We start from the raw sequence: 20,466 nt of genomic DNA on the forward strand, positions 1-20,466 counted from the left end.
CCAAAAGAAGTTAACTTTGCTCAATTTTGGATGTTTGCACAATATCCAATTTGGAATATTCAAACTTTCGCATTTGGGACAAACTCGAGATATATTTTAACAATAAGCTTCATATTTGAAATGGAATTATGTGTGTGTATTTTATGTGCTGATTTCAGAAGCTAGCATGTCTTAAAATGCTCGAGATTATGTATTTGCCGACCAAGTACATGACATATTCTTAACTATAGAACTGTAGTCACAGATAGCGTGCTTCAGTAACAAGCAAAAGGTGATTGATTACTAAGTCGGAGAGTACATGACATATTCTTAACTATAGAACAATAGATCACAGATAGCATGATTCAATTACAAGTAAAAGGCGATTGATTATTAAGTCGGAGAGAAGACTTTTAGCCAGCTTGTTCGCTCGTCTCTGCTGTCGTCTAGGAGAAGTGGGGTTTGGCTACAACCGTGAGGTTGGCAATTCTGTGCATTGTGATGCCAAAAACTTCGGTCATATCCAAATCCTTAGGCTGGGTCCCATGAGGAAGCTCCCAATCGAAACTGTGAAGAAGTTGAGCTAAAGCAAACTCAACACTGGCATTTCCAAATGCAATAGCCGGGCAGCTCCTCCTACCAGCACCGAAGGGTATCAGCTCAAAATCCTGTCCTTTGAAGTTAATGTTGCTATTTTCATTAAGGAATCTTTCCGGTCGAAACGATTGTGGATCGACCCAGGATTCTGGGTCCCGCCCAATTGACCAAGCATTGACGAAGAAACGGGTTTTTGCTGGGATGGAGTACCCATCAATGGTTATGTCCTCCATAGATTCTCTGGGGACTAACACTGGAGCAGGAGGGTGCAACCGGAATATCTCCTTAATGACAGCCTTCAAGTATGGCAGATGAGGTAGGTCAGTTTCTTGCACGAATTTTCTCTCTCCAAGGACGCTTTGTACTTCGGCTTGTGCTCTTTCCATGGCTTTTTGATTGATGACAAGTTCTGTCATTCCCCAATCAAGTGTTATGAATGTTGTATCAGTTCCTGCCGTATGAGAGGTTTCTTCCTTCTAAGGGATCTGCATGGCTATACAAGTGTATTGCTATTATGAAATACTGAACCAGAGGGAAGAATGATTCACAAACAAGGATGATGGCTTGAACATTGCCCCTGGTGAGAGGCATTTCACCACAACGGTTCTTCTGTATATCAAGTAAAACATCCACAAGATACTTGTGCAGCTCCGTAGCTTTATTTTCTTCCTGATGCTCTCTTAGTATCTCATTGAAAAGATCATCAAAGCGCCGAAACGTGTGCTCAAGTCTGGATTTCATCCCAGTCAGGCTATGGATGAATTCCATTGATTTCATCCCAGTCAGGCTATGGATGAATTCCATTGAAGGAAAGAAATCTCCTATACTGAATCCTCCAAGCAACTCCTGATACTCCTCCAGCATCTTCTGAAACCCATACCTGTCGTAGTCCCCTCCTCCCGAAAAATTCCTCCCTAAAGCTACCCCACAGAGAACATCATTTGCATATAAACCAAGCAGCTTTGTTAGATTTGTGGTGCCTGGATAAGACTCTGTAATCCGGTCAACTAACCGAGCAACTTCTTCTACCCTGACATGACTGTATGACTGAACCCGTTTTGCACTAAGCAGTTCAAGTATGCAGATTTTTCTTATATGCCTCCAATAAGCACCATAGGGGGAGAAGACCATGTCAGTGCAGTCATAGAACAAGCGTTTGGCAGAGAAAATCTGAGGACGGCTCGAAAGTGCGAGGTCGTGGGTTTTCATTACCTCCTTCGCCATTTTAGCTGAGGAAACAACTATGGTTGGGATTTCACCAAGCTGTAAGAAGATGATCGGGCCGTAAGTTCTCGCAAGGTGGTGGAGGGATATGTGTGGCAATTTGCTTAGCTGATGGAGATTGCCGAGGATCGGTAACTTGGGAGGACTTGGTGGGAGGTTGCACTTCCTTTTCCTAAATTTTTTCTTTGAGAGAACTGCAATCACAGCCATTATTACCAAGGTTGAGAGAAACAGATGCTGAAGGAGAGCCATTTCCTGTTGTGAATATTGATGGCAAGTGAATTGGATAAAATAGCCGAATGGAAGGAAAGGAAATTGACAGAGCAGCACGAAATTCCAAACAAGCGATAAACAAAAATTACAATCACTCGAGCACTCAAACACTCTCTCGGTATTTCATAACCCCTAATTACGCCTAATAACTCACATAGTGTTTGCTCCCTCACAATTCCTAATGAAATCTTAGTCAAGGAATTAAACAAATTCTAATCACAAAAATTTAACTGGCTAAATCACTCAATGTAATTACAAGTAAGAAAATCTCTTTCAAGCAGAACTCTTTGCACAGTAATTATGCGAGAGTATGGAGGTAGGAAGCCTCCACATAGTTGCCAATAATATATTTGCTTGGGAGGGTCTACATTTATGGAAAAGTGAAGCCCTACCTCTTACAAGTTTACATATCCTAGCCAAGAGAAGATGCACATCAATTGACTTATTTTGGAAATGTCTACGATTGCGCTCCATCCAAATATAATATATGGTTGCTAGGATGGATAACTTGATGAGCCTTGCTCCCAAATTCTTGCCCTTTGTAGCTCTTATCATCCAATGAAGTTCAAAATCCCCGAAAATGGGATAACATTCTTTGCAAGGATACTTCGCCATGTACTCCTCATCTAGTTACACTAGAAGAGTAAACGAGTTATGTCTTCTATACTAGGCATACAAAAGTAATATTAAATACCAACTAAAGACTTCCATCATGATACGACTTTTGTTGTCGGTAATCTATCTTTACAAGTAAGCCGGCCCATAAAATTATGTTTGCTAATACAATGGTCCATATCAAAACAAATAAAGAAATCCTTTTTGTCAAATATTGTGTGCCCCAGCTTCAGTGAGTTGAATAAAACATGCACGTTTCTTTGATTTCTTCATAGATCTTCTTTCAACATCAGGTGCGTATGCAGAAGGGACATCTCAGCTTGCATTCATACAGCCATACGTCCATGCTTTAATTTGCACCATGTCCATTTGATGGGCTCAAACTCGAGGCATATTTCAACAATTTCATTGCATGAGAAATTTGCAAAATATGTGATGTTGCAACCGTGGTTTTGTTTGATCTGTATACAATCTGTCTTCTTATACATGGGACTTGTAGAAAACATCAGTTTGCTGAGAAAATTTTCGGTTTAGTCAATGTAAGTCAAGTTAGCAGATGTCACCCTTTCTTTCTGTACTTCCGTGATAGGTTTGTCATGGTTCAAGACATCAACCCTAGTTGCAAGTTTGCGTATGTTCCTTTGTCTTATCCCCTTAGCATTGCCTCAGGATAATGATCTCGGGAGGGGTTATGATAGCATACAACCGGGATAGAGGTGAAAATAGCAAGAAATACGAATGCTGTTGTGACACAAGCTGCCGAACTACCTAGCGATCCCTCAGCTACTGGTCTCATGATTGTTGGACTGTTATGTGAAAAACTGAGGTTAGGACCTTGGAGCCATAACTTGCAGCTACGGAGGGTGACATTTTGTTGCCATAACTTTAAAATAGTACACTTAAGTGCCAATATCGGAGTAAATGGGACACTTAAGTGCCACTCCGGCGAAAATCCGGCCAAATGGCTGACGTGGCCATTTTCCAGCAAGTTTGATCTAAAACGGCGTAGTTTTGCACGTTGACGTGGCGGAGAAAATGCAAAAACGACGTCGTTTCGTGTCTACGTGTAAATAATATAAAAATTAATTAAATTAGATTTAAAATTAATTTTATTTAAAATATTCAAAAATATTCAAAAATATTCAAAAAATTAAGAAAATTTTAAAAAATTAAGAAAAATTTCAAAAATTAAGAAAATTTCAAAAAAATTTAAAAAAAAAAGGGGGGTTCGAACGGGGCGGCTGAGGTGAGCCCTCGCCACCGCCGCCTCCCGCCGTCGCGGGAAGGGCCGGCGACGGAGGGGGTAGGGTCGGCCTGGTCCCCCCGCCAACCGATGGCGAGGGGCCGGCGACCCCGGCCGACCCTGCCCCTCCGTCGCCGGCCCTTCCCGGGACGGCGGGAGGCGGCGGCGACGAGGGCTCAGCCCTCAGCCGCCCGCTCAACCCCCTTTTTTAATTTTCTTAATTTTTTAAAATTTTTAAAATTTTTAACTTTTTCTAAATTTTTTTTAATTTTTTAATTTTTTTTTTAATTTTTTGAATATTTTAAATAAAATTAATTTTAAATCTAATTTAATTAATTTTTATATTATTATTTACACGTAGATATGAAACGGTGTCGTTTTTGCATTTTCTCCGCCACATCAGCGTGCAAACGATGCCGTTTTTGGACCAAACTCACGGAAAGTCGCCACGTCAGTCATTTGGCCGGATTTTCGGAGTGACACTTAAGTGTCCTATTTAACTTCAAAGCAAGACTCAAGTTTCCCATTTTAAAGTTATGGCGACTTAAGCCGACCCTCCGTACAAGACGCACTTGGGCTGCTCTCTTTACTCGTGAAAACTGGCTTGTGGTCCTCTTTTTCTAGACCAATACGTAGAGCCCCACGTTGGAAGCCAGCGTCTTTGAAAAATCTCATCTGTCGTGGGATCGTCATACTTTTGCAAAATCCCTTTTGATAAAGATCTGACAAGCAATTATGTCCTTAAAGACTTTTCTTGATGTGCAATGAGATGGAAACCTAACTGATTACCTATTTCTGCAAGATTATTCTTAAGTTGCTTATCTGGAGTGGCGTGAACTCAATTTTATGAGTCTTTTTTTTACGTGGCATTCCACCGTATTTTAAAAGGAAGTTTTTTTTTTTTTTTTTTTTTTATGTTTTTGATTTTTCTGGAGAATTTGACAGCAACTATTGATGAAAGTAGGTTGAAGTTCCACTTAACACATTTATGCAAATATGTGAAAATTGTGTCCGAAACCTGTTGATATTTAGATCTCTGGTACCAATGCTGGAGTGCGGAAGCGTGACTTTGATACCGCCGTTAGTTTGTGATTTCATGTGTAAGTATGTACGTGTGTTTGATATATTTGGCAGGGGAATGACAAGGAGACAAGGTATATAAATCTAAGGTTTCATGGGACAAGGATAATCTGAACACTTTAACAAAATAGTTGGACAAGTTATGAAAGAGCATTACAAGAGATATGTATTTCATTCTTAGGTCCACACACACGGTGGAGGACTACTCCCCCACTCACCTCCACCATCAATCCAATCTCCATTTATAGAGCACATCCACTGCCTCAGTATATTTTGCCCACAATTCCTAATTATACTTGTCCAATTCAGTCATGAATTTTCAATTTAGCCAATTTAGACTTAAATATTATCATAATTTGCCAAGGCAATTGTAAACCTTTTAATTATGTTAATTTAGTGATAAATATTTTGTTAATTTAGTCTTGAACCTTTTAATAACTTGTCAATTTAATCATTTTGATCAATTTTGGCTAGAAAATACTAACATGATGATTTATTCAATGCCAGCCATCCTATTTGACATGGTCAACATTAGCATTGACGTGGACCATTTTTTGCAGTTTTGTAAACTTTTTTTCTATTCTTTTCTTTTTTTCTTTCTTTTTTTCCAACTCTTGGTCGGTGAGGTCGTGAAGGCCGACGACCCTCACCTGGTCTGGGTGAGGGCATCACGATCCTCGCTGGCCAAGAGTTGGGAAAAAAAGTGCAAAAAAATTATTTGCATCAATGTCTACCATGCCACATAGGATGGTCAGTGTTGACTAGATCATCAGATCAATAAAAAAGAAAAAAAAAAAAAAAGAAGAAGCTAAATCGACAAATCATCAAAGGTTGAATTCAGATAAGATTTGAGTTTGGATAGGATAACAAATTATCCAATCTAGTATTTAGTGATGCTCTTCAGATCAGATAAACCCAAATACATTCAGAAAAAATGTCATAAGAAATCTAGCTTAGGGGTGGGATAAATCCGGATTTAGTATAAAATTAAAAATAAAATAAAGTGATGGAGTGAATAAATCATATATTTCTTCGCAAGCTGCATCACGTGCGGATGCTACCAAGATAGCCCATCATCATTACTTCCAACCACTACATGATCATCGTCACCTCCAACTAGGCTAGTCGTCATTGCTGGTCAGTAATCGTGTTTTGATGATTGAGGGTGAAAAGGGATCTAAAGACAATAACGTGCTAGGTTGGCATAGATCATACATTCCATACAATTGTTGTATGCATGCATCTTTCACATTGATCTCAACCTTTCACGAATGACTTGCAAGCCGGCTGTTCACCCTTTGGTTGACGAAGAAAGATTAGCACACCATTGGCTTCCTAGGGACCTTGCTCTCAAGTGTTGAGTTCCGCTCGACGTGCATCAAGAACGCCACAATGGCATCGTAGTGCAGAACCTCCTCCAGCGAGCCCACCCCATGACACATACCTTCTCCACTATCGCCTCCCTTAGCTCCTCCATGATGGAAGAGCCGCTTTTTTCGGCGATGAAGTTTAGCCATATGACCCACAAGAAGTGCGTCCCATTGTTCACGAGGCTATCACATCGTGTCGATTGAGAGTCTTCATGCTTTGAGGCTAACTTTTCCAGATACGTGATCCGAAGGGTTTGAATCTCCTAGGAGATGGGGATTTCAAAGATTTTCGAATGTAAAGAGTTTTCAAAGATTTTCAATTCTATTTTAGGTTGTAGATTTTCAAAGATCTTTTTTTTTTTTTACAAAAATCTTAAATCTTAGGTTACATTATATATATGATAGGATATCTTTACAATCCAAGAATATTTGGAGGATTTTAAATCATTCTTTATCCAATCCTATCCAAATCTGAATCTGGACGACCAAACGCAATCCAAATGTTTAGTTTTAAATTGGCATAATTGAAAGGTTTATGACTCAAATTGGTAAATTGCTAAATGGTATAAGATTAAATTGGCAAAATTGAAAGATTTCGAACTAAATTGATACAAATATAATAAATTTAAGACTTTTTTGAGAAATTCTCTCAAAATAAACCAAAACCATAAACTTTAACTACCTCATAAGACAAGATTTTTTGTCAAATACATCTAGAGTTCTCTAGTATTAAAGAGATATTTCTACATGTCACCCTATCCTATTCTAGAATTTGGATCACAAATTCTAACAAAACCTAACGTTCCTAACCATAGGTCTCCTTTGTCCAACTATCCAATCCTAAGAAGTCAAGCTTATCTACCTTTCTATCTTGTCTTTGGACTTCTTTTAATCACATTGCCGACTTTAGCTATAAAAAAAGCTTAAGACAATAGCTATCCACATAAATTTGGTTGATTATACAAAATATTGATCCATTAAATTTACTCTAGTGTGGGCCAACTGGATCGCATGCATATCATGTGGTTAGTATTGGTATATCCTCGATCATTGATAGGTATAGGCATAAAAATCCAATGGTCGACAATAATAGGGGATTGTCACTTGTCCACTTATTGAAATTCAATGATGGATAGTTGGTGGCCGCGTAAATGGATTATGGAGGTATACTTTTAGATGAAAGCACTTATAAATATTACTTGAGAACACTAGAATAACAGGCACTAAGGATGCCCATTGTTAAGAAGTAGTTACTATTTGAAGACCCAGTGATGGAACGGCCACCGATAACTGTAATATCTCTAGAACATGATAGAAGCAGTTATGAAGAACATGGGTTAAGTGATTTGCAAAGACAAACGAACATGAACAAGGTTAGAAACGGCAGTTACTAAAGAATATGCAACTACCCAGTGGTTACCAAGTTCTTCTATAAATACCACCATTCGTCCAGCAAAGAGTCCCTCCCCCCCTTCCTCCGGCAACAAATCAATCAAAATGTTATCTCTTTATCTTTACATTTCCTATATTGCATTTTAATTTCTCTAGCTATAGCTTTTAGAATCTGATGTGTGTCTGTATCCCAGTGCATTATTGTTGATTAGATTCTGACGTTGTGTCATCTATCCTGATGCATCGTCATTGATTAGATTCGATATTGTATCTCAATATTTTGGAGCAGTGTTGTCAATTAAATTTTGATATTGTGTCTAATATCCCCAAATTGTGTTGTTGATTGAATTCTGGCATAGTTTGGCTTTGGTATTGTAATTTACAAGCTTTGTTGTTGATTATATTCCAATTTCGCTCAGTGTTGCACAACGTTGTTTGGATCCAGAAGTTAATAATTATTTTGCATTTGATATCCTATGTTTGGAATTGGAGTAAAAACCTTTGCCCCTTTTAATAAAAACAGAAGAAAGACTCTCGGTAAAAGATATTCCATTGCAGAAGCAATTTGGCAAACAAAATCCCTTGCTCACGCTCGGATAAAGGTTGTGGAATAAGAAAAAGTAGCTGAGGGCATCATTTTCCTCTGCAACTAGTTTAGAAAGCATCTCAGTAACTTCTTCAGGTACCACCCGTTCATAGATTATTCAAGATGCTCATCGCCGATACCTTTTGGACACATCCAGGATTTTCATCCGTCTTCTTCTCACTATAATTCTGCGGCGCCTCTATCTCGATCAAGGGTTCTCTGTCATGCTATTAACGTTGTTCGCATGTGCCCATGTGCTGAGTTTTGCAGCATCTCTGACTCTCAATGTCGACCCCGACTGATTTTTTTTGTTGGACCTACGTATACAAAGAAATCGTATCGTGGACGTTGGACCACATAATGCCTCCATAGAACCTATGTTAGAAACATTGCAATGTCAGAAACTAGGAAAATCGGGTAGAAGGAATTTGAGATGCGAAATCTGTCTTAAGATTGATACCAAACAACCGATTGTTAATCAATGCTAGCGTTGGGTTATTTGAAGGAAGTCTTTGGTTGACATATGTCGCATGTCACAATGACAGTCGGCATATACGACTTGATTAAGTGAAAACTAAGGAGCCGTGTGGGAGTAATAATAAAACAAGTGCTTGGCGGAGTCCTTGGCCATCGCGGCCGAGGATACAACTATGGTTCGGACTTTGCCAAGCTGCAAGGACATGATCAGGCAGTACTTCCTCATGAGGTGATGCAGAGATATGTGCGGCGATTTGCCAAGCTGGTGGAGATTGCCAATGATTGGCGACTTGGGAGGGCTCGGTGGGAGGTTTCTTTTTCTTTTCCTAGACTCGCTCTTTCCCAAAACAATCAGCAAAGCTGCTAGGACCAAGCATGTCGGGAGAAACAGATCGTGAAGGAGAGGCATTGCAAGGTATGTAATATTGCTATTCTCTACTTCTTAATTGATTCCCACGCAGTTTTATATACGGAAGTCACTGAAATTATCTATCTGATTTGCTGGCCATTTGGTTTTAATTTTAGTCAATGTCAGTCTTATAAAAAATGTCCTCTGGTGATTATATGATGCATTTGTCATGGACAAAGCCATTCACATGCAATGCAGTGCATCGTGGTAGAATTTTCTTATGTCCTGAAAGCCATCCTGGGATATCATCCTGAGCGGGGTGACAAAAGAATGCTGCTAGGATTAGCGATGGCAATAGCGACGCAAAATCAGTGCTCTTCCGATTAATCATTGGAGCCCCGCCAAATCATCTAGGGATGGGTTGATCACGAGATCATCATGCTTTAAGCATCTCGCTTTTTGATAGATATCTGCGAAATAATAATTAAGTGCTTAGGTCTTTTTAAGTGTTTTAAGTGATTGGGGAAATGAAAGAGATGACTGATGGGTATATTTTTCTTTTTATTCAGTGTTTTGGGAATCCTTTGTGGAGAGTTTGTCAACAAATTAAACTCTTTAAGATCAATTGATTAGGTTGAATTAAGTTTCGATCAGCCACAGATTGAAAATTAAGAGTTCGCGCCTTCTTGTCAACTAATGATTCTAAGAAATTAGGCTGCAAGCCATCCATCTTGAGTACCATCCATTATTAAATATCATTATACACTAATTTTCCTTGATTATTCTAACTATTCAGTCATTAAGAAAACAGAGCAATTCTGAAATTTTGTAAATCAAAATCCATCCAAGATTTGGATTGACCGAATCGACTCTCAGATGAATCTCTGGGGCTATCATAAAATTTGGTGCCTTTGCTCAGACGTGTTGGCCTGTCCCATTTCGTGTTCGCAAAGAGCCCTTCACCTTCCTCAATTCTCAGTACCGAAGCTCCTACATCAGTTCATGACGTTCATCGCTTATATCTTTAAATACATCCCTATTTTGGATCGTCTTCTTCTCACAATAACTGTTTTCCACATGCGCATATAGGCCTAATTGATACTTCACTGAACCTATCTTTATGAAAAGAGTGTATCCCGACCATCAGGCTGCATAAGAACTTTGCATTGCCAGAAATATTTGGAAAATGGGAAGAAGGAACTTCATCCGCCACATCTGTCGGACAACATTGCCTGAATTAGATGTAAAAATAAGTAAAAATCTTTGGTAGCATTATGGAGTGGCTATAGCGGCAGAAGCAATGAGAGGAACTTCTTGTGAATGGTTAGACCAGTGGACTCGGTCATGTCCAGCTGCCCCACGCCATCAGGCAATCTCCAATCGAACTTGTGCAAGAGATTGGCCAAAACAAGCTCATCCACAACAATGGCGAATGCGATTCCCGGACAGCCTCTCCGCCCTGCTCCGAATGGAATGAGCTCAAAGTCATGTCCCTGGAAATTGATGGATGAGTTCAAGAACCTCTCCGGACGGAACTCGTCTGGCGAGTCCCACAGCGAAGGGTCTCTCCCGATGGCCCAAGCATTGACAATCACTCGCGTCCTTGCCGCGACGTCATGGCCCATCACTTTGGTGTCTTGGGTTGACTCGGGGGATTAGTAGTGGGATCGGAGGATGCGATCGGAGGGTTTCCTTGATCACGGCCTTCAAGTAGCACATTTGGTCCAGGTCTTCCTCGGTTATGCTCGACTTGTGACCGGCAATCCTTCTGACCTCGGCTTGTGCTTGTCGCATTGCATTTGGATGTCTGAGAAGCTCGGTCATTGCCCACTCTAGGGCAGTGTATGTAGTGTCTGTTCCCGCTGCAAATGCATCCTGCAATTATAACAACGTAGTCGGCATGACTATCGTACGCCTGCTCGAAAGTATTCTTGCCTGATGATTAACCTTGTTGCCAACATTGGGGACTAACATTAAGATGAAATTACAATTGGCCCATCAATCCAAAGTGCCCAAAATAGTGCTCCTTGACCAAAGGAGAAAGCTCAATCAGAGAAGGAGAGTGCTAGGATCTAGACTATACAATACTCTGTTCATTTTAGTCTGTCTCTACCTACATGATCAGTACCATCACGTAGCAATCTAGAGTGATTCCACGTTATTTCATAGGCTAATTAAAGTGCAACTTTTGCCAAAAACTTGAGTGCAAATTGCTAAAATGACATCGACTGACATTGCATGCTCACAACTGAAAGAGGTATTAAACCGTCCGTTTGGGCTTAACTCCCCCCAAAAAAATCTAAATTTTAGGTCAAATCTCAATTCTGCCCAAACTTATTTAAGTTAAAAAAAAAAAATCATAGATTTTCACTATACTGCCAAATTCACTCCCACAACACTCTCACTTTTGCACGGAATAACAGTAGCCTCCTGATATTGATAATTTGGAAGAAATTGGTGGCTATTTTTGGATGCGAGAGCAGATTTAAAACTAGAAAGAAAAATATAATTTTTATTAAGAAAAATGTTATGGATAAAATCAGAATTGGACTTAAAAGTTTGGAGTTTTTAAGGGAATTAAGCATCATCTTTTTGCAAGAGATGTGTGCTAAACTAACAAATTGAAAAACATGCCGAGACAAAAGTCTATAATGGACAGAGTGATCTGAAAATTAGAAGAGATCGTGGCCACATATCGATGGTTCATATAGCTCCGCGCACCGTAGAATGATTCTAGGAATAATGATTAGCCAAATAAACAAAAAGGGCCGTGCAAGAACTTGCGTACCAAGATGAGAGCTTTGATGGTAATTTTATCAATGGAAAAACCAACGGAGCTATCCTTCTGGATAGAAAGCAAGATATCCACAAAATCTTCTTTGCCTTCTTGTACGTCGACGCCGCCCTCGCAGTTCATCCTCTTCTCAACATGCTCTTCCACAACTTCATCCAAGAAACCATCAAGCTCTTTAGCCACCTTGTCCAGCCGCTCATCCAAACCGCTCACTCGATCCACCCAAGCAAGCCAAGGAATATAATCCCGAAGCTGAGAGCTCCCAACAACTCCACAAATTCCATGAGTATCGCCTTGAACCTCTTCCCACCATACTTCCTCCCCAAAGCCACCCTGCACACCACGTCGTTGGTTAGCGCTGCGAACCTCTCGCCCAAATTCACGGTTGTCGGCGATGCGGAAGAAAGCAAGCCCTCGATGTCGGCGATCAGGTTGGCCACCTCTTCCTCCCGGACCGGGCGAAACGACTGGACCCTCTTGTTGCTCAGGAGTTGCAATACGAAGACGCTCTTCATCTGCCTCCAGTACTCGCCGTATGGCGCCATCGACACGTCCTTGTAGTCGTACACAAGCTTTTCGAAGATCTTCGACTTTGGGCGGTTGGCAAAGATGAGGTCGTGGGTCTTCATGATCTCGCGGGCGGCATCCGCTGACGAGACCACAAGCACCGGCACACGGCCGAGTCGGAGGAGCATGAGAGGGCCATGTTTACGGGACAAGTTTGCAAGTGAGGAGTGAGGGCGCGAGCCGATCTGGTGGAGGTTTCCGAGGATGGGAAGCCTTGGTGGCGAAGGTGGTGGGTGGTGGTGTTTTTGGGTGGTGGAAGGTGAAAGCAACCATTTGAAGAGGAGCAAGATGCAGAAGGTAAATGGTATTAAAAGGGGATAAAGATATTGCCTGAGAAGTGCACTTGACATCATTTTCTTCTATCAGAACCCCAGATACAACTTGCTTCCTCCTGCGTCTGGTTCTTTTTGTAGTGAGTAGGAGCAGGCGTTGAGGAACCTTTACACGCTATCCATCCAAAACGAAAGTCACGAGATGTCATTCAAGAATGCATTAGTATCGAAATGGGATGTGCGGTAAAATGGAATACCAGTCCAACTTCTTCGCTTGCACCATACATTGGCCTCAACAATTTGGACACGGGAACTGAGTTGCTCCGAATCAAACATGTATGTGCGGCTAAGGGTGAGTACTGAAACTGAACCGAATTAGAGCAAATCGACCGGTTCTGGACCGGTTTGGACAGCTCCCCATTCCTAAAACTTGGAACCGGTGACTGTTGGTCCGGTCTCCTGTTCTAGGTGTAAACCAAATCATCCGGACTACCTAGACTGGCTCGATATTTTTTTATTAACAAGTTAATGATACTTGATTATACTTTATCACACCTTTAATGTCTTTCTATCAAGATTTTTATTGATTAAATATCCAAAATATCAAAGAGCAAGAGTTTAGACTATGCAACTACACTCAAGGGGAATATGGGAAAAAAGAAGAAGAAGATATCACCATTGGTTCTTGACTAGATGGGACTGGTTGGTCCGATTTAAAACCAAATGGGCCAACTGTCATTCCACGAATTGAGAATTGACCCTTCTAATTCGACCAATGATTTTAAGATGGGGATTAAATCATTTTGAATTTGACCACTTATAAGATAAAGTTTGGGACCACTAAGCCTTTCAAAGCAAACGATGTTTCGTGATGGACATGGTAAAGTGGGTGGCCCATTGCCAGTCAATTACTTGCGAGATTTCAACTATATCTTCGATGATTAATTTTCTTTTCCGTCACCATTAATCGGATCGACCTGATTCGTTTCATATCTCCGTCAAATCAATGTGAAATCGATGACAGAGTTTGTATGGTCCAGCCGCCCCATCGGCCGCCGGAATAGACACGACATTTGCATTTTGCAGTCCTCTTGTCACGTGGGGTCTTCTTCAGGGTGGACAGTTTGTGTGAACTGAACCTATTATTTTCTATGTATGGACGATCCTCTGGCTTTCAGAAGAATAAAAAAGAAAATTTTCATCACACACGTTGATAAAATTTTACTGGTTTTTTTTTTTTTGGATAATTTATGGATAATAAATAAATACCTTTAAAATAGTCAACTCTTTTTCACAGTTACTATTCATGAGTAACTATTTATAGGGTCAAACCCAAATTAAAGTCATAGGGCCACTACCTCTACATAATTGATCGGGAGTATGAACTACACCCCAATAATATGGCGCCAATGACATGTCCTTGCGATGGTATAGAAGCCTCTTGAATAGGGTTGACTTGAGTCGAAGAAATGACATGAATTGGCACATATTTAGTACATATGAAGCTTTCGTCTTGTTAAATAAAAAATACAACGTTTTAAAATAGCACGAGTTGACGCATGGTTAATGTCCTAGTCCACCGGGACCATCTCCAATCATAAATGCTAGAAAATATAACTCTAACAGAGAATTAGGATGCATGAACACGGGTTGACAGGCTTAGTCTATACCTGGGTCGGTCGGAGAATATAAGGTCGTGGGTCTTCATGATGTCAAGTGCACAATCAGTGGATGATACGACGAGGACGGGCGAGCTCCTGAAGTGGAGCATCATCGAGGGGCCACACCGCCTCGACAGGGCTTGGGGCGAGCAGTGAGGATAATCGCCGAGCTGGTGGAGGTTCTCGATGATTAGGAGCTTCAACAGTGACAGCGAGGAGTGAAGGAGAGTAGCGGTGAGGCATTGAAGCTCGACATCACCGGTGGCGACGGTGGTTTTCCACTGTTTCTGCGTCCCAAGTGATTTTAGGGTTGTGAAGACGAGGGGTGAAGGAAAAAGATAGCGAACATGTGAATTTATATTGTTCGTGCTGTTGTGGAGCTCCACGTGAATTCTCCTATGTAGAATACCAGGATATTTCCTGTCTTGTTCACTTGCCATAAAAATGAATTGACTCGTTCCCCTCCGGTAATTTTGAATGAACATCTCTAACTAAGGATAAATAAATATTTACTATTCTTTTGCCTTGTGATCACTATACATGACCAACAACGATTTTCTTCCGAATTGAGACAAATATATTAATATTATTATCATTATTGGTAGATCGATATTGTAATCATCGTCTTAATATCTAATTTCTTTTGTGACCGTCTGTAGGCTTAACTTTACAATAGTACCTCTTTGCAAAAATTGTCTTTTTGCCCGATGTGTAAGGAATGATATGTGGGGTTCATTAAATTTTAATTGATTGATTGAAAGCAAGTCGACTAAAAGGAGTTGAACGCGCAAAGATGCACGCATCCATTTTCACAGAACTTACAAAAATATCAACATCATCGACCGCAACTCTGCCTCGAAATGGAACTATCACTCTCTGATGACCTTGCTAGTTTCGTCTATCAGCCAGAAAAGGAGTCTCCGTAGTTCATTTGTCCAAGAACGAAATGGACAGAAATCCTAATACAAATTTGTTTTATCTGATCTGCAAGAGCGACGCGAAGCGTGAACCAAGAAGATGGCGTGCTCCTCTTGCGACCCGCCTCATTTTGATTAGTGGTTTATGGGTCAGTGTCATCATAGATTGGAAACGGAACGAGACATGTCGAATTGTGTTTGGCTTTTAAGTTAGTGTCACCTTCATGTCATCTCGGATTCAAGTTTCCCTCTTTTAGTAGATTCCGTGTTCTGATTTGTTTGTAGAAAATTCAATTGTACTTTCACAGTTTAGTAAACAAAAATCGTTCAAAGCTGAACTTTTATGGGTTTGTCCTTAATGGGGATTTGATTAAATATCTCAGAGAAGGTTTCTCGAGATGATCATCACGGCTGTGAATCAAACATTGCCATTGCAGTTGGTTTGGCAGAGTAGAGACCGGGATGGGTCACGGCTGGTGCTTTGGTATAGAAGCTGTTCCGAGTTGGTGATGATGGTTGGTCCTTGCATTGCACAGCTGCCATACAGAGCAACGAAGAAGATATAAAAACTAATAAATAAAAAAGTAGTTTTTTTTTTGTCAGTCCTACTCTATTCCTATTCTACACTCACTCTTGGACTTTTCGCTTACGGGCGTGGGAAATAAACATTTCTCAAACATGCGTCTCCCCACCCCATCCCCCCTGAAGGTGGGGATTTGAACCCCTCACCTCCCCCTTTGAAACGGCCACTGGGGCGAATAAAAAAAGTAGTTCAAAAAATATTAAAGTATTATAAAAAATTGTTCACGTCAGCTACGGGTGCCACGTACGACAGTCGCAGCTGACATCCATGTCAGCAATTATTAGACAAAATTGATTGGATGAAGTGAATTGACACAAATACAAAAATTTTATCACTCAATTGACCAAAAAAAAAAAAGAATTTACGACCGAATTGACACAATTGTGATCAATTTAAGATTTTTTTAGTAATTCTCCCAAATTCAAAGAGAAACAAGAATTTCTTACTTTGATATATCTATCACTTTTCAATTATGTATGGACTGACAATTTGTAATTGAAAAAAGAAAAACAAAGAGAGCCATTATCCATCATCAATTCTTGCATTTAATTAAAAACATTACAAATCAATCGCAAATTGGTACAAAACCGTTACTAAACTATTATAAAACATTACGAAACCATTATAGACTAATGACGGATGAAAATCATTACAAATTGATTACAGTAAAAAAATCATTACACAAACATTCGCCACGATTTTACAACAATACATATAAGGTAATGACGATGGTCTTAACTAGGGAATGGAGTGGCAACAGCAAGGAGATGGACTTTCCTGTGGATGGTAAGACCAGTGCATTCGGTCATGTCCAAATCCTCCGCTTTCAGACCCTCGGCAGTGCCCAATCGAACTTGTTCACCAGATTTGCCAAGACAAGTTCGTTGGTCGCCATCGCGAATGACGTACCGGGGCAACCCCTCCTCCCAGCACCGAAAGGAATCAGCTCGAAATCCTGTCCCTTGAAGTCCACCGAGCTGTTCAAGAATCTCTCCGGCTTGAACTTGTCCGGCTCGTCCACGTGCTGGGGTCCCTCCCGATGGTCCACGCATTCAAGATCACCATAGTCCCCGCTGCGATGTCGTAGCCTTGGATTTTGACGTCCCGGGTCGACAGTCGTGGGACGAGGAGCGGGATCGGAGGGTGTAGGCGGAGAGTCTCTTTGAGGACTGCTCGCAAGTAATGCATTTTCTCCAAGTCCGCATGGGTTATGTTAGGCTTGCCGTTGGCGATTTTGCGAACCTCAGTTTGGAGAATGTTCACGGCACGAGGGTGCCTTAAGAGCTCGGTCATTGCCCACTCCAGGACTGTGTACGTTGTATCAGTTCCACCAGCAAATATATCCTGCACAAGCACAAGGGTACTTGATAATCAATCGTCATGGATAACTAATGATGCTTATCGCTTCATTCAATTATGACTCATAAATACTCTTTCAAACACGAGTCACAACTGAATGAAGCGATATATATATATATATAGATATAGAGAGAGAGAGAGAAATGAAGCGATATATATATATATATATATAGATAGATATATAGAGAGAGAGAGAGAGAGAGAGAGAGAGAGAGAGAGAGAGAGAGAGACTTATAAATTCTACTATGACTTAAAAAATTAGTATCTAAAATTAACGAGAACTTATCATATAAAATTGTAATTTGTACTTTAGAATTCTCTTAATTAAGTCATCAACTTGGTTACCCGACTAATTTTGGTAGGGACAAAAACAAATGGTTATATTTTTTATTCATAATTAGGAAACATTTTCATTTAGTGTTATATGATTTGTAGGGTAGAAACATGAACATCATCCAAAATTAAGTTAAATTAAATGTAAGTATAGTTTATATTTGTGATTCGTCTATAAACAATTGGTTGGAGAAAATTTTCTTCAAAAAGTACAATGGACAATATTGTTGTTGGGGTTTATTTTAAGTCGGTTGTGGAAAAAGTTAGTAATCGATTTATAGATATGAGAGAAAGCCCATTCTTTAAATTTTTGGGGTGAAATAGCCTCAAGACCATCCAATAATTATCTTGAAAGAACAAAAAGTTGATTGCATGAGATCGTTGGTGGAGAAAAGAGGGAGCTTACCAAGACGAGTGCTTTGATGCTATCCGCACCAAAAGCAAAACCAACAGTTTTGTCCTTCTCAATGTCCAGCAAAACGTCCACAAAGTCTCTCCTATCTTCACCTCCGTCGCCGATGCTCTTCGCCTCCATCTTCCTCCGATGCTCCTCCACCACCTCACTGAGGAACTGGTCGAACTCCCTCGCGACCCGCTCCACTTTTGCGTCTAGACCAGTTAGCTTGTTGATCCACCCAAGGCTCGGAATGAAGTCCCCAACGTTGAAAATGCCCAGCAACCCCATCATATCCGCTAACAGTCCCTTAAACTTCTTGCCCTGCGTGCTTTCGCTGTATTTCCTCCCCAGAGCCGTCCGGCATATGATGTCGTTCGTCAACGACGCAAACAAGTCGCTCAGGTCCACCGAGCGATGCTGCTTGATCTTGTCCATCAACAGAGAGACCTCCTCTTCTTGGACCGTCCGAAACGAGTGGACCCTCTTGTTGCTCAGCAGCTGGAGGACGCAGATGCTCCTCATTTGCCTCCAGTACTCGCCATACGGCGCCAGAGACACGTCCTTGCGGTGGTACAAAAGCCTCTCCGACAGGGTTGACCTGAGTCGAAGAAATGACATGAATCGGCACAAGGTCAATGTCCATATCTGTAGTCCACCGGGACCTTCTCCATCATAAATGCCAGAAGATATAACTCTTAACAGAGAATTAAGATGCATGAACATGGGTTGACAGGCTTAGCCCTATACCTGGGTCGGTCGGAGAAAATGAGGTCGTGGGTCTTCAAGATGTCCCGTGCACAGTCGGCGGAAGATACGACGAGGACGGGCACGCTTCCGAAGTGGAGCATCATCAAGGTGCCATAGCGTCTCGACAGGGCTTGGAGCGAGCGGTGAGGGTGATCACTGAGCTGGTGGAGGTTCCCGATGATAGGGAGCTTCGGCGGTGATGGCGGAAGGTGAAGGTTAGTAGCAGCGGCAGAGGAGAAGAGGAAGCGGAGGCATTTGAAGGTGAGGAAGGTGATGAAGAGGACGAGTGTGATTGAGGCCAGCGAGGGTGTGAAGGAGAGTAGCGGTGACACGTTGAAGCTGAACATCGCCGATGGCGACGGTGTTTTTTCACTGTTTCTGCGTCTCGAGAGAATCCCTATCTTTTAGGGGTTGTGAAGACGAGTGGTGGAGGGACTGGGAGCGAACATGTGGATTTATATTGCTCGTGCGACTGTGGAGCTCCACATGAATTTTCATATGCAGAATATCAGAAATTTCCATCTTGTTCACTTGCCATGAGAGAGAATTGACTCGTTCGCCTCCGGTAATTTTGAATGAACAGCCTTCCTAAGGATAAACAGATATTTTGCTATTATTTTGCCTTGACCACTATACATGACCCACAACGTTTTCTTCCGGATGCGACAAATATATGAATATTGTTATCATTATTGGTAGATGGATTTTGTAATGATCCTCAAAATATCTACTTTTTTGGGCCAACTAGTCAATCTTTGACAAAACCTCTTATCTTTTTGACCGACAAGTAAGTTATTATAGTTTGAAAGCAAGTATATTAAAAGGAGTTGAACGCGTGAATATCCACACGTCCATTTTCACATAACTTACATATATCCCTCAACATCATATCCACGGCAAGTCAGGCTAGAAATGGAATTATCACTCGTTGACGGTCAGTAACCGGCTAGAGGCAAGGGCAGGAGAGGCAACCCCCCTGGCCATTGGTGAGGGTGAGCCTCATCCGTCCTTAGTGAGGCTCGACCTCACCGTGGCTAGCAAGGTCAAGGCTTGCCCTCGCTTCTCACAGGTTGCCTTCTTGAAGCTAGAGGGAGGAGGAGAAAAAAAAAGAGAAAAAAAGAAAAAAAAATTAAAATAATAAAATCAAAATTATTTTAATATTATTAAAAATAGTGCATGTCAATCACTTGTCACGTTACATAAGCCATGTTAACGTTCACGTCAGCGATCTCTAGTTAAAATTGGCTAGAGTTATTGAATTGATACAACGTACACAGTCCAAATTGATTAATGACGGATGAAAATCATTACAAATTGATTACGGTAAGAAAATCATTACACAAACATTCGCCACGATTTTACAACAATACATATAAGGTAATGACGATGGTCTTAACTAGGGAATGGAGTGGCAACAGCAAGGAGATGAACTTTCCTGTGGATGGTAAGACCAGTGCATTCGGTCATGTCCAAATCCTCCGCTTTCAGACCCTCGGCAGTGCCCAATCGAACTTGTTCACCAGATTTGCCAAGACAAGTTCGTTAGTCACCATCGCGAATGACGAACCAGGGTGTCGCGACCTAATTTTTTCGCGGGTTCACCACCTAAAACTAGGTTAATGGACTAAGTCTTTAAGCCTAGCAAAATTTC

At 41.0% G+C, this 20,466-nt stretch overlaps 1 protein-coding gene, 1 non-coding gene and 1 pseudogene across 2 annotated transcripts; all 3 read right to left on the reverse strand.

Moving 5' to 3' along the window:
* Nucleotides 1-411: 411 nt before the first annotated feature.
* On the reverse strand, nt 412-2,010 carry LOC104434242 (cytochrome P450 71AP13). Its single transcript, XM_039305969.1, has 2 exons — nt 1,129-2,010; nt 412-1,049 (listed from the first exon to the last, which is right to left on the reverse strand). Exons 1-2 carry the CDS (start codon nt 2,008-2,010, stop codon nt 426-428), a joined length of 1,506 nt encoding a protein of 501 aa, XP_039161903.1. The 3' UTR covers nt 412-425.
* An 8,311-nt stretch (nt 2,011-10,321) lies between these two features.
* On the reverse strand, nt 10,322-13,208 carry LOC104423680. The gene is made up of 2 exons (XR_005548787.1): nt 11,974-13,208; nt 10,322-11,060 (listed from the first exon to the last, which is right to left on the reverse strand). It is a non-coding gene; the product is annotated as a cytochrome P450 736A117 (transcript).
* A 3,404-nt stretch (nt 13,209-16,612) lies between these two features.
* LOC120290975 lies at nt 16,613-19,206 on the reverse strand (annotated as a pseudogene).
* Between the last annotated feature and the right edge of the window lie 1,260 nt (nt 19,207-20,466).

The sequence above is a fragment of the Eucalyptus grandis genome, chromosome 2, assembly GCF_016545825.1.
Source record: "Eucalyptus grandis isolate ANBG69807.140 chromosome 2, ASM1654582v1, whole genome shotgun sequence".
In the NCBI taxonomy this organism is placed as follows: domain Eukaryota; kingdom Viridiplantae; phylum Streptophyta; class Magnoliopsida; order Myrtales; family Myrtaceae; genus Eucalyptus; species Eucalyptus grandis.